Source organism: Pseudophryne corroboree, chromosome 7 (assembly GCF_028390025.1).
Source record: "Pseudophryne corroboree isolate aPseCor3 chromosome 7, aPseCor3.hap2, whole genome shotgun sequence".
NCBI classification, from domain to species: Eukaryota; Metazoa; Chordata; class Amphibia; order Anura; family Myobatrachidae; genus Pseudophryne; species Pseudophryne corroboree.
The window spans coordinates 250,619,908-250,632,476 of NC_086450.1; the positions used below are offsets into that span (position 1 = coordinate 250,619,908).

At 45.1% G+C, this 12,569-nt stretch overlaps 1 protein-coding gene across 2 annotated transcripts in view; it reads left to right on the plus strand.

Moving 5' to 3' along the window:
* Positions 1-12,569, plus strand: part of SF3B1 (splicing factor 3b subunit 1) — a 283,573-nt gene that overhangs the window by 129,805 nt on the left and 141,199 nt on the right. For both annotated transcript variants that reach the window (XM_063934087.1, XM_063934088.1), the window contains 4 exons: positions 3,948-4,160; positions 4,761-4,882; positions 5,719-5,916; positions 6,310-6,411. In XM_063934087.1, coding sequence (XP_063790157.1) covers positions 3,948-4,160; positions 4,761-4,882; positions 5,719-5,916; positions 6,310-6,411 — 635 coding nt within the window. The remainder of the gene's footprint in view (positions 1-3,947; positions 4,161-4,760; positions 4,883-5,718; positions 5,917-6,309; positions 6,412-12,569) is intronic.

The window sequence follows — 12,569 nt, forward strand, 5'->3', positions numbered from 1 at the left end:
ATCGGTGTAGCACTATATCAGGTAGTGTTGCGGCAGCACGATTGGATTCTCAATATTCCAAAATCGCAGCTGGTTCCGACGACTTGTCTTCTGTTCCTAGGGATGATCCTGGACACAGTCCAGAAAGAAGGTGTTTCTCCCGGAGGAGAAAGCCAGGGAGTTATCCGAGCTAGTCAGGAACCTCCTAAAACCGAACCAAGTCTCAGTGCATCAATGCACAAGGGTTCTGGGTAAAAATGGTGGCTTCCTACGAAGCAATCCCATTCGGCAGATTCCACGCAAGACTTTCCAGTGGAACCTACTGGACAAATGGTCCGGGTCGCATCTTCAGATGCTTCAGCGGATAACCCTGTCACCGGGGACAAGGGTATCCCTCCTGTGGTGGTTGCAGAGTGCTCATCTTCTAGAGGGCCGCAGATTCGGCATTCGGGACTGGGTCCTGGTGGCCACGGATGCCAGCCTGCGAGGCTGGGGAGCAGTCACACAGGGAAGGAATTTCCAGGGCTTATGGTCAAGCCTGGAGACATCTCTTCATATAAACATTCTGGAACTAAGGGCCATTTACAATGCCCTAAGTCAAGCGAAACCCCTGCTTCAGGGTCAGGCGGTATTGATCCAATCGGACAACATCACGTCAGTCGCCCACGTAAACAGACAGGGCGGCACGGGAAGCAGGGGGGCAATGGCAGAAGCTGCAAGGATTCTTCGCTGGGCGGAAAATCATGTGATAGCACTGTCAGCAGTGTTCATTCCGGGAGTGGACAACTGGGAAGCAGACTTCCTCAGCAGACACGACCTTCACCCGGGAGAGTGGGGACTTCACCCAGAAGTCTTCCACCTGATTGTAAACCGTTGGGAAAAACCAAAGGTGGACATAATGGCGTCCCGTCTAAACAAAAAACTAGACAGATATTGCGCCAGGTCAGGGGACCCTCAGGCAATAGCGGTGGACGCTCTGGTAACACCGTGGGTGTACCAGTCAGTGTATGTGTTCCCTCCTCTGCCTCTCATACCAAAAGTACTGAGAATCATAAGAAGGAGAGGAGTAAGAACTATACTCGTGGTTCCGGATTGGCCAAGAAGGACTTGGTATCCGGAACTTCAAGAGATGCTCACGGACGAACCGTGGCCTCTACCTCTAAGAAAGGACCTGCTCCAGCAGGGGCCTTGTCTGTTCCAAGACTTACCGCGGCTGCGTTTGACGGCTTGGCGGTTGAACGCCGGATCCTGAAGAAAAAAGGCATTCCAGATGAAGTCATCCCTACCCTGGTCAAGGCCAGGAAGGACGTAACCGCAAAACATTATCACCGCATTTGGCGAAAATATGTTGCGTGGTGGGAGGCCAAGAAGGCCCCTACAGAGGAATTTCAACTGGGTCGTTTCCTCCATTTCCTGCAAACAGGACTGTCTATGGGCCTAAAATTAGGGTCCATTAAGGTTCAAATTTCGGCCCTGTCGATTTTCTTCCAAAAGGAACTGGCTTCAGTGCCTGAAGTTCAGACATTTGTAAAAGGGGTACTGCATATACAGCCTCCTTTTGTGCCTCCAGTGGCACCTTGGGATCTCAATGTTGTGTTGAGTTTTCCTAAAGTCACATTGGTTTGAACCACTCACCACTGTGGACTTAAAATATCTCACATGGAAGGTGACGATGCTGTTAGCCCTGGCTTCAGCCAGGCGTGTGTCAGAATTGGCGGCTTTATCATATAAAAGCCCTTATTTAATATTTCATTCTGCCAGGGCAGAATTGAGGACTTGTCCTCAATTTCTACCTAAGGTGGTTTCTGCATTTCACATGAAGCAACCTATTGTGGTACCTGCGGCTACTAGGGACTTGGAGGATTCCAAGTTGCTTGACGTGGTCAGGGCCCTGAAAATATGTTTCCAGGACGGCTGGAGTCAGAAAATCTGACTCACTGTTTATCCTGTATGCACCCAACAAACTGGGTGCTCCTGCTTCTAAGCAGACGATTGCTCGTTGGATTTGTAGTACAATTCAGCTTGCACATTCTGTGGCAGGCCTGCCACAGCCAAAAATCTTAAAATGCCCACTCCACAAGGAAGGTGGGCTCATCTTGGGCAGCTGCCCGAGGGGTCTCGGCTTTACAACTTTGCCGAGCAGTTACTTGGTCAGGAGCAAATACGTTTGTAAAATTCTACAAATTTGATACCCTGGCTGAGGAGGACCTGGAGTTCTCTCATTCGGTGCTGCAGAGTCATCCGCACTCTCCCGCCCGTTTGGGAGCTTTGGTATAATCCCCATGGTCCTTACGGAGTTCCCAGCATCCACTAGGACGTCAGAGAAAATAAGAATTTACTTACCGATAATTCTATTTCTCGTAGTCTGTAGTGGATGCTGGGCGCCCATCCCAAGTGCGGATTGTCTGCAATACTGGTACATAATTATTGTTACCAAAAAATTCGGGTTATTGTTGTAGTGAGCCATCTTTTATAGAGGCTTCTCTATTATCATGCTGTTAACTGGGTTCAGATCACAAGTTGTACAGTGTGATTGGTGTGGCTGGTATGAGTCTTACCCGGGATTCAAAATCCTTCCTTATTGTGTACGCTCGTCCGGGCACAGTATCCTAGCTGAGGCTTGGAGGGGGGTCATAGGGGGAGGAGCCAGTGCACACCAGGTGATCCTAAAGCTTTCTTTAGATGTGCCCTGTCTCCTGCGGAGCCGCTATTCCCCATGGTCCTTACGGAGTTCCCAGCATCCACTACGGACTACGAGAAATAGAATTATCGGTAAGTAAATTCTTATTTTTTTAACCCTTGGAACATGTGTATGTTAAGTTTCTAACTTGGTAAACAGTGTTTCTCCTAGCCTTGGCTTCGGCAAGCCGTGTTTCAGAATTTGGTGCCTTGTCATGCAAGCCACCGTATCTGGTATTTCATTATGACAGAACAGAACTTCGGACGAATCCTGTTTTTTCAGAAGATTCAGGAAATCCAGCTACTTTGGATGTGGTACGTGCACTCCGCGTTTGTGGCCCGAACATCATAGTACGTGAAACTGACACATTGTTTGTTCTCTATGATGCAGTCAAGACAGGGTGGCCAGCTTCCACACAGACCTTGGCTAGATGGATTAAGCTGACCATTTGTCAAGCGTACTTTCATGCTAGTCTAAAACCTCTTGCATCTGTTTCAGCACATTCCACGAGTTTGGTGGGAAAAGTCATGGGCAGCAGGTCGTTGAGCTTCTATGACGCAACTTTGCCATGCAGCTACATTGTCATCAGTGCACACGTTTGTGCGCTCTTACAAGTTTGATGCATAAGCATCTAGCTTTGGCCGTCTAGTGTTACAGGTGCCAAACAGCTCTCCCGCCCAAGGAGAAACTTTGGTACATCCCAAGAGTACTCCAGTGACCCCTGGTGGATGAAAAAGAAAAGAGGATTTGGGGACTTACCAGATAAATCCTTTTCTTGGAATCCACAGGGGGTACTGGACGCCCACCCAGAGCAGTTTCAACTGGCTTGTAGTTCAGTAAATCTTATGGTAACTTGTTCAAATGTTAATGTGATTGTTAACTATTGTCGTGTCAACTTTATAGTTGTCCGTGTTATGTTAGAATGTTATATGTAATTCTCAGCAATGTTCATCCTCTCTATTGCTCCTGTTCGGCTCAGTAAAAAAACACTGTGGTACCTTGGGAGTATGGAGGGGGTGGAGGGTTACTAATTTAAATGTGCATGTCCCTGCCAACGCCCGTCCATATCCCAAGAGTACTCCAGTGCCCCCTGGGGATTCAAAGAAAAGAATTTATCTGTTAAATACCAAAATCCTCTTTTTATTCTTTTTCTTTCAAATGTAAAAAGCATCCATAAGAAAGGAAACCAGACAGGCAGAAATTAATGTGTTTGATCCCTTCTTGGGGTGATTTTGTTTACTTAATAAGAAAATATATATAATTTTTTCTGCCCTTTTTAAACCCTCAGATACTCCTGGTCATGGAAGTGGTTGGGCTGAGACTCCACGTACAGATCGTGGCGGTGAATCAATTGGTGAAACTCCTACACCTGGAGCAAGTAAAAGGAAATCCCGTTGGGATGAAACTCCGGCTAGTCAGATGGGTGGCAGCACTCCTGTTTTGACACCAGGGAAAACACCAATTGGGACACCTGCAATGAATATGGCGACTCCTACGCCTGGTATGTAGAATGTTACTTGTAGTGCAGTTTTTATTGCTTAAAGCATTTGTAATTGAAGACTTATTCTGATGCTGCATTTAGAGATAATAATGGAGTACATCATAAAAACAATTACTTCAGTATCCAGTTTTCTAGAAATAAAATAATACACTGGCTCAATGCAGAGGCTTGTAGGGTCGCATTTGAAGCAATGAGGGTGGAATTCAATTGTTTCCTTCACCTGTCGCTGCCGGGCGCCCGACAAAGCAGTTCATTTGTTGCTCCTAATGCGTGCAAACAGCTGCTGGGAGAGGCATTTCAGTACGCAGCCACCGGGGTTGTTTGGGGGCTGCGAGCTGAAATGCTGCCGGTAGTGTTTGGGTGTAAAGTGCGCTTTTTAGAAAACAAATATTGCACTGCCCTCCCTTCCCCACCAAAACCCCCACCTCGCTTGCATTACTTTAGACGGGAGATAGAGTGCAATAAAACAATTTAATTCTGCCAAAAGAATTAAAATATTTGTTTGGGTTACCAAAGTACCAGCAGTTTAGAGCATAGATGTTTACTGCGACATTTATGGTTTTGTGTGCTTTTTTTTTTTATCTACAATTTTTTCTGTAGGACACATTATGAGTATGACTCCTGAACAGCTTCAGGCATGGAGATGGGAGCGTGAAATTGATGAAAGAAATCGTCCACTTTCTGATGAAGAGTTGGATGCAATGTTTCCAGAGGGTTATAAGGTAAATATTCCATGGTTCTTGCCGTTACCTGAGGAGCACCCGTAGCAGATACAGTAAAAAGTGACAGGACCATTTTTGTAGTTTATTAAATTCTACACACTGGAGGTGCAATGCACATTTTGATCTGATTGTCCGTTTGGGCGTTCTCATTCACGCAACGCAAGACACACACCGGTAATGACGTCATTATGTCAACCCACTTTTCATCCCCTTAGGGGATGTTTATTAAAAATCTTATTACGTAGTTTTCCTATTTGTCAGCTGAAGAATTCCCTATGTTACATTTCCGCTTCCTAACATATCGGGAAGTAAGAGAATTAGTGATGAGACAGTGAGTGAGGGTTTTCACTTTTATACATATAGATTAAGCTTCATGTCTTGGTTTTAAATATAAGATATATTTCTGTTTACGCTATCAATTCTAAGCAACTGCTATGAACTAAAAAGAAACTGACAAGAACACAAGGCTCTTCGTCAAAATGTGACTGCTATAATTAGTTTCTACTAAGCAAGGGTGTAAAAGTATTGCTAAATTACATAGTTGGTGTTCTTTAAACCTATTTATATTATTAGAAGGTAATAGAACAGCCATTTAAAAATACTTTCTGCATAATGAAATCTCAGAATTGCCTATTAAAAGGCAAATATACGACTATTAATATCAATGTAATTTTTTTTTTTCTCCCCCGGAAAATGTAATTTCATGAAACAAAAAATTTTGTAGACATTTACGTGATTCACTGATTACAAATCCTTCATGAAAAAAGCCAAATGCAACTAGATATTTGGATGGGAAAACAGCCTGTAATTACTTTTGCCTGATAACTGTTTTGCAGGTTCTCCCCCCTCCCGCTGGGTATGTTCCTATACGTACACCTGCCCGCAAGTTGACTGCAACACCAACACCTTTAGGCGGGTTGACTGGGTTTCACATGCCTACTGAAGACAGAACAATGAAAAGTGTCAGTGATCAACCATCTGGAAATCTTCCATTCCTTAAACCAGATGATATTCAATACTTTGATAAATTGCTGGTAAGAGGTTTTGATTTGTTTTCATTGGGGTTCTGACTTTGGTGATTTTTACCATATTTTCTCTGTGTTGAGAAATGCTTGTTAAGAGTAAAAGAATATTCTCAAGCAAATTCTCAGTAGTTGCCAGTGTCCATGTCAGGAAGCTTTATTTCGAACAGCCCTGCAAGGTAACTCTGTATTAAGAGTGCATTGGCTACCTGGAATCCATGCCAATGTATGTTTGAGGCCTTGTTACCAAAAAATTCTAATCCATTTATATCAACAATTTTCTGTAATTGATCTAAATACAAGTTGTTGCCCCTGTGATAATGCTATTTTAGGAATTGTGTGGGAAAATCTTACATTTTCATAATGTGCCTTTTTTCTTTGTCTTTTTCTTTGTCTTAATTTCAGGTTGATGTTGATGAGTCAACACTTAGCCCAGAAGAGCAAAAAGAGAGAAAAATTATGAAATTACTACTTAAAATAAAGAATGGCACACCTCCAATGAGGAAAGTATGTACTGCCAGTGTTATTATAGGTGTGTGTGTGTATGTGTATGTATGTATATATATATATATATATATATATATATATATATATATATATATATATATATATATATATATATATATATATATATATATATATATATATATATATATAGAGAGAGAGTGTGTGTGTATATTTATATGATGTGTATATAGAGATGGATAGAGAGATAGATATATATATATATATATATATATATATATATATATTATACACTGCTCAAAAAAATAAAGGGAACACTTAAACAACACAATGTAACTCCAAGTCAATCACACTTCTGTGAAATCAAACTGTACACTTAGGAAGCAACACTGATTGACAATCAACTTCACATGCTGTTGTGCAAATGGAATAGACAACAGGTGGAAATTATAGGCAATTAGCAAGACACCCCCAGTAAAGGAGTTGTTCTGCAGGTGGTGACCACAGACCACTTCTCAGCTCCTATGCTTTCTGGCTGATGTTTTGGTCACTTTTGAAAGCTGGCGGTGCTTTCACTCTAGTGGTAGTATGACACGGAGTCTACAACCCACTCAAGTGGCTCAGGTAGTGCAGCTCATCCAGGATGACACATCAATGCGAGCTGTGGCAAGAAGGTTTGCTGTGTCTGTCAGCGTAGTGTTCAGAGCATGGAGGCGCTACCAGGAGACAGGCCAGTACATCAGGAGACGTGGAGGAGGCCCTAGGAGGGCAACAACCCAGCAGCAGGACCGCTACCTCCGCCTTTGTGCAAGGAGGAACAGGAGGAGCACTGCCAGAGCCCTGCAAAATGACCTCCAGTCAGCCACAAATGTGCATGTGTCTGCTCAAACGATCAGAAACAGACTCTATGAGGGCCCGACGTCCACAGGTGGGGGTTGTGCTTACAGCCCAACACCGTGCAGGACGTTTGGCATTTGCCAGAGAACACCAAGATTGGCAAATTCGCCACTGGCGCCCTGTGCTCTTCACAGATGAAAGCAGGTTCTCACTGAGCACGTGACAGAGTCTGGAGATGCCAAGGAGAACGTTCTGCTGCCTGCAACATCCTTCAGCATGACCGGTTTGGCAGTGGGTCAGTAATGGTGTGGGGTGGCATTTCTTTGGGGGGCCGCACAGCCCTCCATGTGCTTGCCAGAGAGGTAGCCTGACTGCCATTAGGTACAGAGATGAGATCCTCAGACCCCTTGTGAGATCATATGCTGGTGCGGTTGGCTCTGGGTTCCTCCTAATGCAAGACAATGCTAGACCTCATGTGGCTGGAGTGTGTCAGCAGTTCCTGCAAGACGAAGGCATTGATGCTATGGACTGGCCCGCCCGTTCCCCAGACCTGAATCCAATTGAGCACATCTGGGACATCATGTCTCGCTCCATCCACCAACCACAGACTGTCCAGGAGTTGGCGGATGCTTTAGTCAAGGTCTGGGAGGAGATCCCTCAGGAGACCATCCGCCACCTCATCAGGAGCATGCCCAGGCATTGTAGGGAGGTCATACAGGCACGTGGAGGCCACACACACTACTGAGCCCCATTTTGACTTGTTTTAAAGACATTACATCAAAGTTGGATCAGCCTGTAGTGTGTTTTTCCACTTTAATTTTGAGTGTGACTCCAAATCCAGACCTCCATGGGTTAATAAATTTGATTTCCATTGATAATTTTTGTGTGATTTTGTTGTCAGCACATAAAACTATGTAAAGAACAAAGTATTTAATAAGAATATTTCATTCATTCAGATCTAGGATGTGTTATTTTATTGTTCCCTTTAATTTTTTGAGCAGCGTATATATACATAGTAACATAGTATCTAAGGTTGAAAAAAGACAATTGTCCATCGGGTTCAACCTATTTGTGGTCTCCTATGCACGATTATTTTGTATAAAATTTTGACTGAAGTTGCTAACTGCCGTTCCGATTAACCCCTCTCTTTTATAATAACCATAGTGCGTGACTATGCCCCGTATCCCTGGATATCCTTATCCATTAGGAATTTATCTATATATATGTACATATATATATGTGTGTGTGTGTGTGTGTGTGTATATATATATATATATATATATATATATATATATCTATATATATATATATATATATATATATATATATCTATATCTATATCTATCTATCCACACCAAACGCCGGCACTCGGTCCGCCCCACAAGGCTACCTTGCTCTGGTGCCCTCCACTGGGGTCAGCACCCCATACATATACAGCAGAAGAATGAGGCGGCACTCAGAGACTGAAATAGCAAAGTGACTTTAGTGCAAAAGCTGCTTCAGCAAATCAACGTTTCGGGGTATTTCTGCTGCTGTATACATATATATATATATATATATATATATATATATATATATATATATATATATATATATATATATATACAAGACGTTTTCCAAGCATGCAGCGGCACTCAGAGACTGATACAGGCAATTAACAAGCAAGAGGTGTTTATTCCATAGTGCAAAAAATGTATATATTTATTGCCTTGTTAAAGTATTCACCCCCCTTGGCTTTTTGCCTATTTTGTAACATTACATCCTGTAATTTAATTTTTATTTCTCTTACGTCCTAGAGGATCCTGGGTTCCACATTAGAACCATGGGGTATAGACGTGTCCACTAGGAACCTTGGGCACTTTAAGAAATCAATTGTGTGCACTGGCTCCTCCCCCTATGCCTCTCCTACCAGTCTCCGTTTAGAAAATGTGCCCAGAGGAGCCTGTCACGCTCAGGGAAGCTCCTGAAGAGTTTTCTGCATTTATTTTCGGTTTGTTTTCAGGCTGGTCTGGTTGGCACCAGACTGCCTGCTTCGTGGGACTTAGGGGGGAGAACGGCACAACTTCCTAAAGAGTTAATGGTCCAGTTTCTCCGCTGACAAAACACTGAGCTCCTGAGAAAGTAATTCGCAAGCCCCACCACGGCGAGCGTACCCTCCCGCAGCACACCGCCACCCCTAACAGAGCCAGAAGATAGAGTGGTGAGAACAGCGCCGGCGTCGCGGTTAGCAGTTCGCTGGCGGGAATGGTATCACAAGGGTAGGAGCGCAGCACTGATGCAGGCTGCGCTCCAGGGGGCTCAGGAGGACATACACATAAGTGTGTCCCGCTGTGAGGGGCGCACTGAGCCACCAATGATTACCCATACTGGCCAACAGACCTAACAAGGGCTTTAACCCTCTGTTAGGCACACTAATACCTCAGGCCAGTATAAAAAAAACGGGAAACCACACGCCATTACGGGTGTGGGGCTACACTATGAGCGGATCCAGCAGCTCACCAGCACCATTTTCCCTCTGCAGCTTACACTGACAGGAATCACATGGAAGCACAGCTCCTCCACAAAGACTCCACGTTTCCTCAGCTGTACCAGGGGGTCTTAGAAGGGGGGTGGGGAGTGTTGTAGTATACTAAGCCCTATTAGGGGACTTAGTGTGACGGCCCAGCTGAGTTTTTACTTGGCTACAAGGGTGCTGTGTGGCTGGCTCCATTTTCTGTGTCTCCCTGCGAGCTCTGTGTGGGTTAAACTTTGTTTTCACCTTCTGTGGGTGGGTGTGTGTGTGTCCCTTCACGTGACCATGTCCAGGGACTGTGTTTCCTGCACAGCAGAGTGTTTGTCCTCCCCCGGAGACTCACTACCCTGTACTCAGTGCACATTCTCCGGCTAGTGGGGCTGAACCCCCATGGTTAGATTCCATTAAAGGGATGATATCCAGTATTTCTACTAAATTATCCCATATTGAGAAAGACTTAATTCTTAAGACAGTCTATGGATGACCTGATGAATACAGATTAAATTCCCATACCAGCGTCTCAGGCCCCCGCCATTTGCCCACAAAAGCGTACTCTGGCCCAGCTCATGCAGGCTGATACTGCTGACTATACATCAGACCCAAAGGAGGGTGAAGTGGATGCGAGTGGGGGCAGATGCTGTCCTGTCACAGGGAATAAAGGACCTGATAGAAGCTATCAGAAATGTCCTGCACATTTCTGACAGGGTGGCGGAGGTAGAGGTGGAATCTTATTGTAATATAAAAAAGAAATCCTTAGCAACTTTTCCTGTATCAAAGGAATTGAATGCCCTGTTTGTAGAAACTTGGGCTAATCCGGACAAAAAGTTTCAGATCCCTAAAAGATTAATTACATCCTTTCCCTTTCCTCTGGAAGATGGAAAGAAATGGGAAAACCCGCCGATTGTGGACGCATCGGTGTCTAGGTTGTCACGTAAGACAGTCTTCCTGGGGCAGCATCCTTAAAGGACACGTCTGACCGCAAGATTGAGACCACTGTCAAATCTTTATACACTGCTGCTGGAGTGGCCCAGAGACCCACTATTGCTTGTGCTTGGATCACTGAAGCCTTTGCTAAGTGGTCAGGTAACCTAATTGACAGATTAGATTCCTTACCCAGGGGGGAGATAATTTTACTCCTACAGCATATTCAAGACTAACTTTATGGTGGAGGCCATAAAGGAAATTGGTTTGCTCAACACACGCACCACTGCCATGGCAGTGTCAGCACGCAGGGGCTTGTGGCTACGCCAGTGTACTGCGGATTCCAGAAAAGGCGTGGAAAGCCTACCATTCACAGGTGAGGCCGTTTTTGGAGATGAACTGGATAAGTGGATATCCAAGTCTACGGCGGGTAAGTCTACATACCTTCCTTCCGCAGCACCCCCAGCTAGGAAAACCTACTCTGCTCTAACTCTGCAGTCCTTTCGGAAAGCAAAATTTAAAGGCACACCCAAAGGTTCTTCTACAGCCTTCAAAGGCAATAAAAGTAAACCCAGAAAACCAGCAGCTGCAGGTTCTCAGGAACAGACTTCCGGATCTGCTTCCTCAAAGCCTTCAGCATGACGGTGGAACGCACTGCCTGGAAGACAGGCAGGTGGGAGCCCGGTTACATTGTTTCAGTCACATTTCGGCAACATCTTGCCAGGATTCCTGGGTAAAAGACCTTATCACCCAGGGATACAGACTGGAGTTTCAAGAACGCCCACCTCCCAGATTCTTCAAATCAGGCATACCAGCTTCTCAAGAGGCAAGTATGACCTTACAGGCAGCAATTCAAAAACTGGTACAGATTCAGGTCATTGTCCCAGTTCCACCTCAACTACAAAACAGGGGTTATTACTCCAACCTGTTTGTGGTACTGACACCGGATGGTTCGGTAAGGCCCATTTTAAATCTCAAATCACTGAACCCATACTTGCGGGTGTTCCTATTTCAAGATGGAGTCTCTGAGAGCGGTGGTCTCAGGCCTGGAGGAAGGGGAATTTCTTTTTCATCCACTAGGGGTCACTGGAGTAGCCGGGAATGGCACATATTTAAATATTTTAATTAGTAACTGGCCATCCCCTCCATACTCCCAGAAACCCTCCAGTATTTTTCTGTGCCTCCAGTCGGGAAGGTACTAGTGGACGAGAGTTCCACAGAAAACTTCAATTTTTTTTATTTTTTTCTCTTTTTTTCCACACTCCCTTCCCAGTTTATCAAGAAACTTGGGTCCGGGTTTGTTGGTGCTGCGGAAGGCAGCAGATGGTCTGCCGGTGCCCATGAAAAGGGCCCCGCCATTGACCAAAATCAGCCGAGCTGATGGCAGACTCCGGCTGCACAAGGAAGCAGGACGGAGCTTAGCAGAGAAGCCCCGTCATGGCCTCCACGGGTGGTGCAGGTACTGAGCGGTTAGGCAGCTCTCACTGCCGCCGCTCACTCATTTACTTTCTATGCCGGACGGTCAGCTCACGCTGCCGTCCATTATGTGATTGTACCAAGGTGATGGCAGAGATGATGGTTCTCCGCATGCAAGGGCTGAACATAATTCCGTATCTGGACGATCTCCTGATCAAGGCGTCGTCCATCGAGAAGTTAAGATCCATTGCTCTCACAACACAATTGCTCAAGGAGCACGGTTGGATCCTGAACCTTCCAAAGTCTCATCTGGAGCAGACAAGGAGGCTGTCTTTCCTGGGGATGATCCTAGATACAGAAGTGCAGAGTGTTTTTCTACCGGTGGAGAAAGCATTGGTGATTCAAACAATGGTCCGGGATGTCTTGAAGCCTTCCCGGGTATCTGTTCATCAGTGCATCCGCCTTCTGGGGAAGATGGTTGCCTCCTACGAGGCTCTGCAATACGGAAGGTTTC